General features: G+C 34.9%; 1 protein-coding gene across 3 annotated transcripts in view; it reads left to right on the top strand.

Moving 5' to 3' along the window:
* The window catches only part of DCAF17 (DDB1 and CUL4 associated factor 17), a 23,047-nt gene extending 10,847 nt beyond the window's left edge, over positions 1 to 12,200 (top strand). For 2 of the 3 annotated variants that reach the window (XM_035565832.2, XM_035565851.2), the window contains 6 exons: positions 1,832 to 1,974; positions 3,304 to 3,413; positions 3,824 to 3,914; positions 5,471 to 5,554; positions 6,663 to 6,818; positions 7,610 to 8,238. In XM_035565832.2, the coding sequence (XP_035421725.1) occupies positions 1,832 to 1,974; positions 3,304 to 3,413; positions 3,824 to 3,914; positions 5,471 to 5,554; positions 6,663 to 6,818; positions 7,610 to 7,798 (773 nt within the window). In that variant the 3' untranslated portion in view covers positions 7,799 to 8,238. Of the gene's footprint in view, positions 1 to 1,831; positions 1,975 to 3,303; positions 3,414 to 3,823; positions 3,915 to 5,470; positions 5,555 to 6,662; positions 6,819 to 7,609; positions 8,239 to 11,618 lie in introns of those variants that run through there. The other variant, XM_035565858.2, reaches the window with a different exon arrangement.

Here is a 12,200-nt window from a genome sequence, read left to right as displayed (position 1 = left end):
TAGCTTGATTTATTATTTTATGATTCAGTAATTTAAATAAAAAACAGAAGGTATTCTGCTTTTTTTTTTTTCCACAACATATTAGAACAAATACATGTTAATGCTGCCAGGAACAACTTTGTGGCTTATGCTTAGATGAGACTGGAGAGTTCTAAGGAAACGAACAAAGAGGCTCAAGTGGAGCCTGAAAACTTGTAATGCTAGGGAAAGGAGTCAGGAACAATGAGAATAGGAAATGTTGAGCAACAAGAACAAGTGACACATAACAGGAAAGAGGGAGCTGAGTCAGCAGAGTCATGCTATTGCCGTGGTTTAGGTGATTATGACCTTGTAGTGTTTTGCCAAATGAGCATAAAAAGAAAGGCGTATCTTATGAGCAGCCTATACTGCTTAGGATTACTGTATTACTGAAAAACATTTAAATCTATCATTTAGTCCATCCACCAGAATTTTTGAGGGACCTTTTTATTTTAAATAAACAATATATATAGTAAGTCTATGGGGTAAAATGTTAACAAGTTTTCTTGGCCTGTTTTTCATTGTCTGACAGATATTAATAAATGCATATGCTTCCATTCTCAACATTCTCCACGTTTTCTGTAGCTGCTTCAGTTTTCATAAACTATGTACTTTTTTGTATCTCACACAGAGTTTTCCATTTCCTATAGTCCAAAAGACAACTAGAAGACAATGACTCTCCAGTTCAGGAAAGACTTCCTTTCCATGGACAGTAAAGTGATTCCTTTCAGTCTGAAGGGCTAAGTTCTTTGAAATATGGATGAAAGAAAAAGAAGGAAGCACTACATAAACCTAATTTCTGATGTCATGTAAAATCTTGGCACTGTCAGGGTCTGGTTAATTAGCTGGACTAAGCAGGGCAAGGACAAGTCAAAATTTGGGTGAGACCTTTGGGACAAAAAAAAGTCTAGATAAGAACCTTGTTCTCATAGTAATTCAGCTTGGGTATTTATGTTCTGCCTGTTTAAATGTCCATACTAATTACAGATTTTCTCCGCACTTTGTCCTTCCTCCCCCCCCCTTTTTTTTCAGCACTTCTCTGTTCTGTTGAAGAGAGATGTTTTGTTTTTTTTTCAGTTTAAAATTGATGCAGTCATAGCAGCTGTAGAAATTGCTTTTACTTAGCTATTTGATAAAAGTTATAAAACTCTGTGCAGAGTACATTTCTTTTCAAGATGCTTCTCTCACTTAGTACACAGAAGACCTGTAGGAATGGCATATTGTATCTCTGTAACTTATCCCAACTGAACTGAAGGGAGAACTATGTTCCTTTTGCCATCAATTACAAGAATTCTTTAATTTTGTTTATGAACTCAGCTACAGATTGATTTAATTGTGGTCCACATTATTTTGTTGGATTATATAAAAGGATAAGGAATATTTGGATTCAGGTATCCAAATATCCAATAGTGTTAAGCACTATTTTTCTCAAGAGAATAGTGACCCTTTCGATATGTAATTTGATCTGTTCTTAAGTCCACTCTCATTCAGATGAGATGAATTAATTTTAAGTGTTTGCTAAGTCTTTGCTTATGCAGCTCATTTGGAGTGAAGTAAGTCAAAGATATCAGAAGAGCAGTTCGGCATGAAGATCTGAGAACTCAGTAACTTTCCACAGGGAATTGCAAATGTATGCCTGGATGCTAGGTGAGGAAGTGTAGCTAGTGCTAGAAAAATTATAACAGTCAATGTATTTCCACTGGTCTTCAAAAGTGCTGAAGATTAATAACTTGTTGTAATTTAGAATTGTAAGCATCAATAGAATGATGATTGTTCTGCTACTGATGGTCTTAACGTTACCCAATATTTGCAGATACCCCACCTTTGCTATTTGAAGCATCTTCTCTGGAGAATGCATTTCAAATTGGAGGTTACCCTTGGCATTATATCATCACACCTAACAAGAAAAAACACAAAGGAGTCTTCTATATTTGTTCTCTGAAAGACAATGCTTTGGTAATATATTAAGGTAGCAGCTTCTCTAGAATGAATGTGTTACCATGTTTGTCCTCACCTCTCCTTCTGAGTAGTGCTTGAAGTAATAAGGTCCTTCTTTTCCAGCGTGGCACTGTCACAGGGATCACCCCACATTGTTGTATCTGCTATCCAGTGAAGTCATGTTTTCTCCTGAATTAGTGTTGCTTCTGTGATTTCCTTAATTCCAATACAATCATAGCACTGCCAGTGCTATGTAGTGCTGTATTCCCCTCCTTATAGGCTCTAGCATAATCTCGTACCTGATTCCTTGCATGGTAACATCTTAATGCATTTTTGACCGTTCAACCTACCAAGTGGCTTGACAAAAGAAACATTTTAAGTTTCAAGAAACTGCAGAGTAAGTTTTCATAATTTTATGGTTTATTCTTGATTTGTACCTTCTCTCTCTCTCTCTCTTTGGAAAGACTTTATTACTCAGCTTAATCCAGCATGCCTATTTATTTATTTAATGTGCTGTTCGTCATATATTCTTTTGCGTGATATCACCATCTCAGGCTTTATTTTGGATCTCCTTTTGACCTGAAGATACTTCTGTAGTATCAGCAGCTTCTGGCCTCTTAGTTCACGATTCTTCACTAAAAAACTTCTCATCTGTGAATGTCCTCATTTCTTTTACTAGCCTGGTTGAATCAGTGATCCCTCTCCTATCTCTTTTTATCTTCAAAACATCTTTCACAACTATAGCTGAAGATTAATTTTGATTGAAAGGGACTTAGGCAATCCTTTCTCACCTGTTTTTTGTGTTTGTTTTTTTTTGTTTGTTTGTTTTCTATGTGGGTTCATGATTTGAAATCCCACAATTTTGACCATTTTGCTGCTGAAATCACAAGCTATCCTAGGCTTACACATTCCACAAATACTTGCACAAAAGAGGCTGAGTCTGAGGTGTGATGCACAAGTCCAAGTTTGTACTAATGCTTTTCTCATGTCTTGACACAACTCAAATTGCTAGAATTGTTTGAGTGTTTGCAGAATGTCGGGTAAATCTTAATATTGTATAGTTTTAGGAGAGGTAGGACCACGTATAATCATGGTACAAGTCCATTGCTCATTGCATATTTAAAAAGTGTTGAAACTGTTCCATGGAATATCCATGAGAATTAGAACTGTCTGAGTCTTTTATTATTATTATTATTGATGTCCACTGCCATCCTTTCTGATCTTGTTTGTCAGCAATATTTATAAATCTTAAGAGGAGCATGGAGAGGAGCTGAGTATTTCCTCTCTAAATTAGATCTGTGAGACTTTAAGTATAATAATATTCTAAACTTTCCCTTCCTTCTTCAGGCAAAAAATGGCATACAGGATATGAAATGCTGTTCACTGGAACCTGATTGGATATATTTCCATCCAGATATGTCGGGCAGAATAATCCATGTGGGACCAAATTTGATAAAGTATGACCCTTTTTTCTTCAAATTTTACTTTAATTAGGTGAAAAGTTGCGTAATTGCATAAATTCAGTAGTTTGATGATTTGTGGGCCAAAGCACTGTCATCAGCTCCTAGAAAGTAGAAAAATGATGAATTTGTCAGAATCGGGAGTCCTGGTAGAAACACCTGCAGATTTCTACATGATGAGTATGGGCTTTGGCAGTCAACACTAGATTACGATATGAAAAAAAATCTAGGACCACTGTGTTAAAAATGTCACTGATACCTGTAAATTACAAAAATAGCTTATTTCAATTTCAGTTATTTGTTGGTTTTAAATATACCTGTATTTTTTATTAATGATAAATATAGAATGTTTGTTGCAGGTGAATTTGAATGCATGACTCATTTTGTGATTTCTCTTTCTTTTATAGAGTCTTGAAGCTTAAGGAAGTTGAAAGTAAAACAGACCAAACAGAAATTTCAGAAGACTTTATAATTGTGGCCAACAGAGAAGAAAACTGTGTGAGTTTAACAGGAATTTCTGATGTCTGAAATCATGGTGCATGATTTTGAGCAATACATGGGGTTTTTATGTATATTAGTAATTGCTATGTTTTATGGGCATAATTCAAAACTTTTTGAAGGATGTTCCTCATCTTCACTGGACTTTTATTAAGCTGTAGGAAAGAAATTTTGAAAACAAATTACATTTTCTGGATAGTTTTTTTGAATCCTCAAGTCTTTTCTTAAGTTCTCAGCATTCTTTATGATGTGTAGTATAACTGTATCACTGATGTAAAACATACAAAATGGTGACAGATATCCTTCAAATGAAGGTGTTACGAAGGATAATTTTGTGCATCTCTGGTCTGGTAACTTGATCATACAAATGCTAGAAATGTTTCAAGTCTTGTAACTTAGTGGTAAGTCTTTATAAAAATAGAGACAGTACATTGCTTCAAAAAGTCTGGCTATGCACACCTGTCACTCCCTTGTGACAGATTTGGCATTCATATAACCCCCAGTGAAGCATTTCAGTGCTGCAAAATAGTAGAAGATAATTCAGGGACCAAAAAAAAAAAGCATCAGTTGGTCAGAAGAGTGCAGAAACATAGAACCAAGTGACAAGGGGATGATCTGAACCTTTGATAGAAATGAGCTGTTAAATCACCTCAATTGTTTCATGACATCTTTTAGATTGTTTTTGTGATTTTTCTATCACAAATGTCAAAAAGCTCAAAGAGCACACTTATGAAGAACATTTTTAGTAAAGCCTGGAACTTTCATTTTGCTTCAGCATACAAAGTTATCTGTTATATAAAAGGAAGGCTTTTCTATATAGTTTATGAGTACTGTAAAGTCCCTGAGAGTCAGTGATATTAATTTTGAAGCTTTCTTAGAAGAAAAGTTTGTGTATTAAAAATCTGTACTAACTCAGGAGTAGTTCTTCTATTAAGTTCAGAAGGGATAAGTTTTATCTTGTAATGGCTTGCCTTTTTTTATTTTTTTATTTTTTTAGAATTTGTTTAGAAAAGTTTTTGTTGAAATAAAAGCTAAGAAATTAGAGTTTTTAATGCTGTCTGTGCTGGACCTTTTACTTTTGACCTCTATTAAGACACTGATAACCCCAGTTTTGAATATTTCTGGCATTAATGATGCCCAATGGAAGCAGCTTGTGGTGGTTTAAGATGCTACTTTCCCCATCTTCTGGAATTAAGTTTAAGAAGCAAATTGGTGGTGATTTAGCTGTCTTAATTCTCATTCCAGCCTTTTAGCTCCAGTTGCTTCTGTTGTTCTAAAAATGCAGTAACTAAGAAACTTTGTCACCTCTTTAGGACTGAGAACCTGTGAATATGAGTAAGATCAGTAGTGTCTCACCAAAAGCCACCAAGTTCATGAGCCCTCACAAAAAAGAGATGGCGGCAATAGGGCCATGTGTTGCTAATGCGTAAAACAAGATCCCAGAGTTTAAAGCGAAGTCAGAAAGCAAAAGATGTGAAATAGACACGTTGTCAAATAGATATGAAGAAACTATAATGCTCTGAAGTCCTGAGCCATTATTTTCTTTTTCTCCAAAGGTGAACAGCTCTGTTACTGTAACAGCTTCTGGTCGAGTGGTGAAAAAGCGTTATAACTTGCTGGATGATGACCCAGAACAAGAGGTAACTGATGTACTGAATAAAAACAAGTCATGGATTATTTAAGAAGTTTAGCTAGACAGAAGTCATTCCTGTTACAGGTGCAGTGCCTGTAACCATTAGTTGTATTAATCTTTGAGTTCTTTATCCATGTTCTGTGGCTGTCTTTGTCTCTTTGTCTTAACTTCAAAGTATCTCACTCCACCCTCTGCCTCCCACTTGTTTTCTCCATGGTCGGTGTTTGTTCTTTGGATAGTCTGTTTCTTTTAAGAACTGAGCTAATGCCCCATGACACCGTCATAACTCCATGTGACTACAGTAGCACAGAAATTAAATGTTAATGTGATGAACCATTACTCTTCTTTCTATTCAAACACTTCCTTTAAGCATTTATTCCGAAGTATTTTATGAACTGGAAGAAGCATATTTTTTCCCTGCTTTAAATAAAAGACTAGAGGAACCAAGTCAATATAATCTAAATACCTAAACTATATTTTCTCTACCAGCTACTTTGATTCGATTGCAGGAGAAGGTATTCAACACTTCCCTTAAGCAACTGCTTCTTGAGAGTGAAAACACCACATGCTGTGTGTTGAGTTTTCACACACACGGCCTCTTCAAGAGGCTATGAAGAATATTTTGTAGCTTTCTATCTAGAGCTAGAATAAGCACAATGGTTAAAATTCATCAGTTTCTGGCAGTTATTTCTGTTCTTTTTTTCTGAGGAAAAAGATTTAACTGTCGTAAAAATACAGTCAATCCTCCAGGTCTGTAGTTCATTTCTATTCACCTCTTTCAACCTAATAAAAATTAGAGTCTGCACACTGTATTTTTTCTATTTCCTGTACTTTATATATAAAATGCATCAATTTGTGCATTAAGAGTGTTCAGAACATCACTTTCTTCTCTTCCAGTCTTAAGGAGTTTTGCTAAAATACGTTAGACACCTTGTGCTGGGAAAGATGTCTGTTGTGTATCAGGCTGGCAAAGTTTTCCTTATGATGCCAAAAGACTTAAGAATTAGAATTTTTACAAATCTTCTTTCACCTGAAAGAAATAGCTGTACAATTTAGGAAGAAGGGAATGTGAAATTATGTTTCATATATAAACTTGGTTTTCTTTTTTTCCTAAGACATTCAAAATTGTGGACTATGAAGATGAATTGGATTTGTTATCCACTGTGGCAGTTACTCAAATAGGAGCTGATGGAAGAGCTCACCTTGACTTACACTGTAATGAGCAGGGGATTCTACTTAAGAGTATTCCATTACTGGAATCCTGGGATGTGGTGAGGAGAATTCCTTTTTTGCTTGTTTGTGTTTTTTGTTCGTTTGTTTACACTAACGTTTCCCATATCTGTTTATCTATCGTTTTGCATTAATTTTTTGTCCGGATTTGAAATAGATGTATAAATTGTGTTGCCAGTTGTTATGGATGAGGTTTGCACAAAATAGTAGTCGTGACTCTAGAAACATAAGTATTGCATCAGAAAGTAGTTCATTTATCTGAAAATCTTCATGATTTGAAATCAATATTTGCTGGTTGGTTGTGTTTTGGTTTTGTTTGTTCTATTTTTCTTTAAGTCCTTCTGAAGTATTTATCAACTTGAATACTCATTGTCTGGCTAGTTACATAAGTTTAACTTTACAGCTTGTAAATAGTCTCATTAACTTAACTAGAACTACTCATACATAGGATTAAGAATGGACCCCACTGTGTGTGTATTTGGAGAGATGCAATGGGCAGTTCATATAGTCCAAGTTTAGATACTAACTTAGATGGTCTGAATTATTCAGAACCTTTGGTGCCTCTTTTATCATAGTGCGTATAGGCAACCAAGGATCCTAACTTAACTACACTGCTTTAGCTTGTGCTTAGATTCCTAAAATAGGCATGTAGAAAACCTCTGTAAGTTTTAAAATTCTGTCCCTTTTCTGGAAGGGCAGACTGTGTGCCCCAAAACAAATTTCCTGTCTGATCAGGGAGATAACACGTACACGTGGAAAATGGCACAGGCACAGTATTCTTAGTAAGCTGTGGAAATGGAGACTGAAGTCAGAATTATTTTTCTCATTTCAGACTTACAGTCACGAAGTTTACTTTGATAGAGACATTGTGTTACACATAGAACAGAAGCCTAACAGGAGGTTCAGCTGTTACGTTTACCAAATGGTCTGTGATACTGCAAAAGAAGATGAATGCTCACGCCATGAAAAACCAGAAAGAGTGTTTTGTAAAAAAGGAGGGAGAATTTTTGAATATATTTAAGACATAAATACAGCAACTTCAATTTGGATGTTATTTAAGGACTTCATACATATGAATTAGTCAGCTACTCTTTTTCCTTCAGTGTTTAATTTTAACATTTTGTACTTTTTATTTTGTTTTATTTTTTATTTCTTTTTTTCTCTCTGACATTGTCCACTTGTTTGTAGTCCTTAGTGACTTTTCATGTGTTTACGAGTTCATCATTAATGCTGGCTATAGCATTTCTTGCTTCTCTTCGGCAACTGCACTGAAATACTGGATGTCAAGGAGAAAGATGTAGACTTATTGATCATCTACCATCTGCTGTGTTCTGTCTTACGTAGTTTTACCTATGCAACTTTAATATAGACTGTTAATTAAACAAAGTATGTAAAACTGGAGAGGATAAATTTTATATGTAGTATGAAAATGGCAGTCACCATTAAAACACTTAAACAAAATCCTTCTGTTGGTTTTGTCTCACATAAAACCACTTGAGTTTGCTGGTTGTCTTTGTTTTGGTTTAAAGAAATATGAATAAATGAGGCATGTTTACTGCCTTTTGTATATATATATATTATTATTTTATATGTATATATTAAAAAAAAAAAGACACTTTTCTGTGTTTCCCCGTATTTAGGTTCAGGAATTGTTCAGTCTGAGCCAAAGCTACCATGTGTGCAGCATGTCTGATACATGAGAGTTCCATGTTATATACTCATTAAAAATACAAATAAACAAAAAGCAAGTAACCCCCAAGCTGTAGATTTTGTGGTCACAAAGTATGACCATGCAAATGACTGAAGGCAGAGTGACCAAATACAAGTCAAAGATGTCCTCTGGGAGATTTAAGATGGTAATAAACAACAGTAGAAATAAAGAGCAGCAGCAGCAGCAACACTCTACTTGCACGCTACCTTCATTAAGTTTTCACTTAATATCCAGGAAAAGGCAGATGTCCATTATGCTACTATGTAAGTATCAGGGAGATAAGAAGGCAAAAATTAATATGAATCTATAGGGTCCAGCACTTAGGCAGAAATTTCTGTTCCGAGTGCGTGTGGGTTATTTATTTGTAACTAAATTTCTTTCACTAGGAATCTGTCTCGTCAGTCAATGATAACAAATCTAAACTACTTTACCATGGACAAGAAAAAATATAGCCTAACCGAAAAGTAAAGCTATAATTAAAATTCCTTAATTATAGAAGTAATACAAAGAAGACAACTGCTTTCTTTTTTCAGATACTCAAAAGTCCAACAGTAAAGGAAAATAGAGGTGCATTAGTATATAAACAAGAGAAAAGATTTTCCTCTCCTATTGTTTTCAACCTGTGTTCTTGACATAGCACAAGTCTGCGTCTGTATTCCCCATTGTCCTCTGTCCTTAGTCTGCAATCTAATGACCAGAAGTTGACCACTTGGAGAAGAATGCTATAGAGCTGTTTTTCATGATACTCCTCATCTCTTCATCACTATTTTTGACGTATGCAAATTGTTTTATATAGCTAGTAACACAACTGATGAAATTTTACTGTACTGTTGACAAGTTGGATATCTTTATTAATAAAGAGCTATTAAATGAAAACAAGCTGATGAGACATGAAAGATACTTAGTAAGGAAAAGTACAGTTGCCAGATGGTTGTGAATCATCTGTTTGGGGCCAGAGTAGATGGGGTGAAGCAGAAACACTGAGGCTATTTAACAGCTGATTTATTTCAAGAAAGGCACAGTAACCATTTTGCTAGCCTTCAAAAGTGTCATGCAATCCTGAAAGAACAGATTTCAGAAGGGACGGTAGAAGTGGAAACTTTCCCAGATTTGGATAAAGCAGAGAATTTTATGGGAGACTTTTGCAGTTAATGACTATACCAACCCCACTACCACCATGTGACATTTTTGACATTTTCATGACATAGTTAATTTTATTAGTATTTCATGATCATTTCTGTTTGGATTGTTAAAACAGTTATTCCCAGAGCAAGATATTTACACTTCATTAGGAGATTGTTTATTAAGTAGCTCATGTTCTGTTCATGAAGATCAGCTTAAGCTTTCAAGATTCTGCTATGCTTTCCAGTGACTTATTTTGAAGCTACTGTGGACTTGTGATAGCATGCTAAATCAACAGTTGTACGTAGGTGTCCATCTATTGAAAAATGCAGCAATTTATAGTGAACAAAAGTCAGCCTAGACTTTGATGAAGAAGATTATGGGCTTTGTGTAAGAAACAGTCACTCTCTATACACAGTATGTTGCTAAACTACACATACTGGCATATGTTCTATCGTGGAAGGTCGCACCTAGATGTTTTCATTCAGAAACAGGAGAGATGTTTCCGTTTAATTTAAAACACCTAAGTTATTTAAGAATAGAGAATCCGGAACAACTAGCCCTGAATACTTTCATGAATATACTCACAGCCCTACTTATAAATGGGCTGGGATACACCAGAGAATCTGAATCAGTGAATGCTCATGTGTTGTGCTTTTCAAGTTGTGAACAGCAGTGTTGACTTCTGTACCTATGCGAAGCCCCAGAACATTCTAAAAATAAACTTTTATTTAAAAGGGATGAAAATCCTGACCACAAACCTATAGTTTTTTACATTGCAAAGAACAACCCTATATCTGAACCAAACACAAGTATCTGCATGCTTGTTGGCAGCCCACCTGAATCAACTTTTTATTTCAAATTAAAGCCTGAAACAAAATCAATCCACCAGAAAAAGGTAGTACTTTTCTTTGCCAGGAGATTTTATATGTAAGACACCTAAGCATTTTTAGTCGTTGCTGCTGGCAGAGCTGTACTACTATGTTGTGTCAAATTGATACAAAATCGGAATAAAGGCATTAGATCTGACCTGTAGACCTATGCTTTCATGTCCATGTATGAGGAATGTAGAGAACTTTTCTCTTTTTTCTAATGTAAACTAGGTTACTTAGAAATCTGTTACACAATCTGAATAATTCAGTACGTTTAAGAGTGACAGTATTTGTAAAGTTGAGAAATTCTGAGGATGCTATTTTGTTTTCCATTACAGAGATAAAAAAATATTTTTGCCCAACATTATTATCACTGCAAGCACCAAAGCATGACATTAGTACGAGAAAACAGAAACAAAATTGTTCTGAAAACAAAAACAAAAAACAATAGGAATAAATTCTTCAATATATTTTGTTTCCAATCTATAAATTCAGAAATTAAGATAAAATAAATTTTAAAAAATATACCCTTCGCAGGCAGTAGTTAACTCCTTTATTATCAGGAAATCCATTTACTGATAGTTTTTTGATTTACAAAAAAAATTGGACTAAAGAACTATTCGTGTGAAATTCTGAGTTCCCTTACTTACCTCGTTTTTCAGTGAGTGCTTATGACTCATGCAGTGGCTTCCAGAGTCTGTAGATAGGGCCTCAAGTAATTAGATCAAATACAGTCAAAGGTAACTGGACCAAGTATGTACTTTAAAAGATTGAAGCTGAAAAGCTCACACTTCCATTATTTTCACTAGCAGTAGATGCACAAGAAAAAAAAATACATATGTATACAAAAAAGGTAAACATATACATATGAACTGTTAACATAAGTAGAGATTCTCAAATGTAGATTTGTATAAACATAAATGTATAAACATAAAATTGACAGGATCTTAAGCCATTCTTGCCAACATTCCCAATCAGGGAATCACAGACGCTTTCTGCATTTTCTATGTTTCTTTTTCTTCTCTTCTGGATATGTCCTGTTATTTTAACAGCATAGATTCTTGCTCATTTTATTCTCATTTTGCCTTTTATTTTCCTCTTGTTATTGAGAAAAATACCTTCTTATTACTTAACAGTAACTGAAGACCACTGAAAACTCACCAGCAAGAAACTTTTTTTCCTTCTGGAACTGTGAGAGCTATCGCACATGATGGAAAAGCTTATGAACAAATTAATTTGCTTCCCAGTTCTGATAGAGGTTGCTATTAGGAATATCTGGTAGAAGGATATACCACCTGTATAGAGTGATATGTAGAGAGACTGGGTATTTTCTTAAAGACCAGTTGTGAGGGACTGATGTTAGCTAATTAAAGCAAAGTCTCTGGGCATTCAGTAACTAAAAAAGTCATGGACTTGTGAATTCATTTGGGATTTCCCTTAAGGTTGTTTGATTCCTACTTTCTTCTGCTGCCAGTATGTATAAAACCTAAATGATATGAGCAAAAGCAGGAAATAGTCAAAATGTGACTTCCTAAGGCTGAGCCACAAAAAAAACTTATAGGGCAGTGACTGAGTTCTTTTCTTTACAACTGTCAAGTATTGCCACTGTCAGAGGTACAGTATCTTTAAAAGGCTTTTTTTTTTTTTGAAGGTGTGTGAATTGATCTATTATATGTTTATCGATGTCTTGCTAATAAAAGTCATGTGGTATATCTGTA

The sequence above is a fragment of the Cygnus atratus genome, chromosome 6 (genome assembly GCF_013377495.2).
Source record: "Cygnus atratus isolate AKBS03 ecotype Queensland, Australia chromosome 6, CAtr_DNAZoo_HiC_assembly, whole genome shotgun sequence".
NCBI classification, from domain to species: Eukaryota; Metazoa; Chordata; class Aves; order Anseriformes; family Anatidae; genus Cygnus; species Cygnus atratus.
This window is presented reverse-complemented; position numbering and strand designations above follow the sequence as displayed.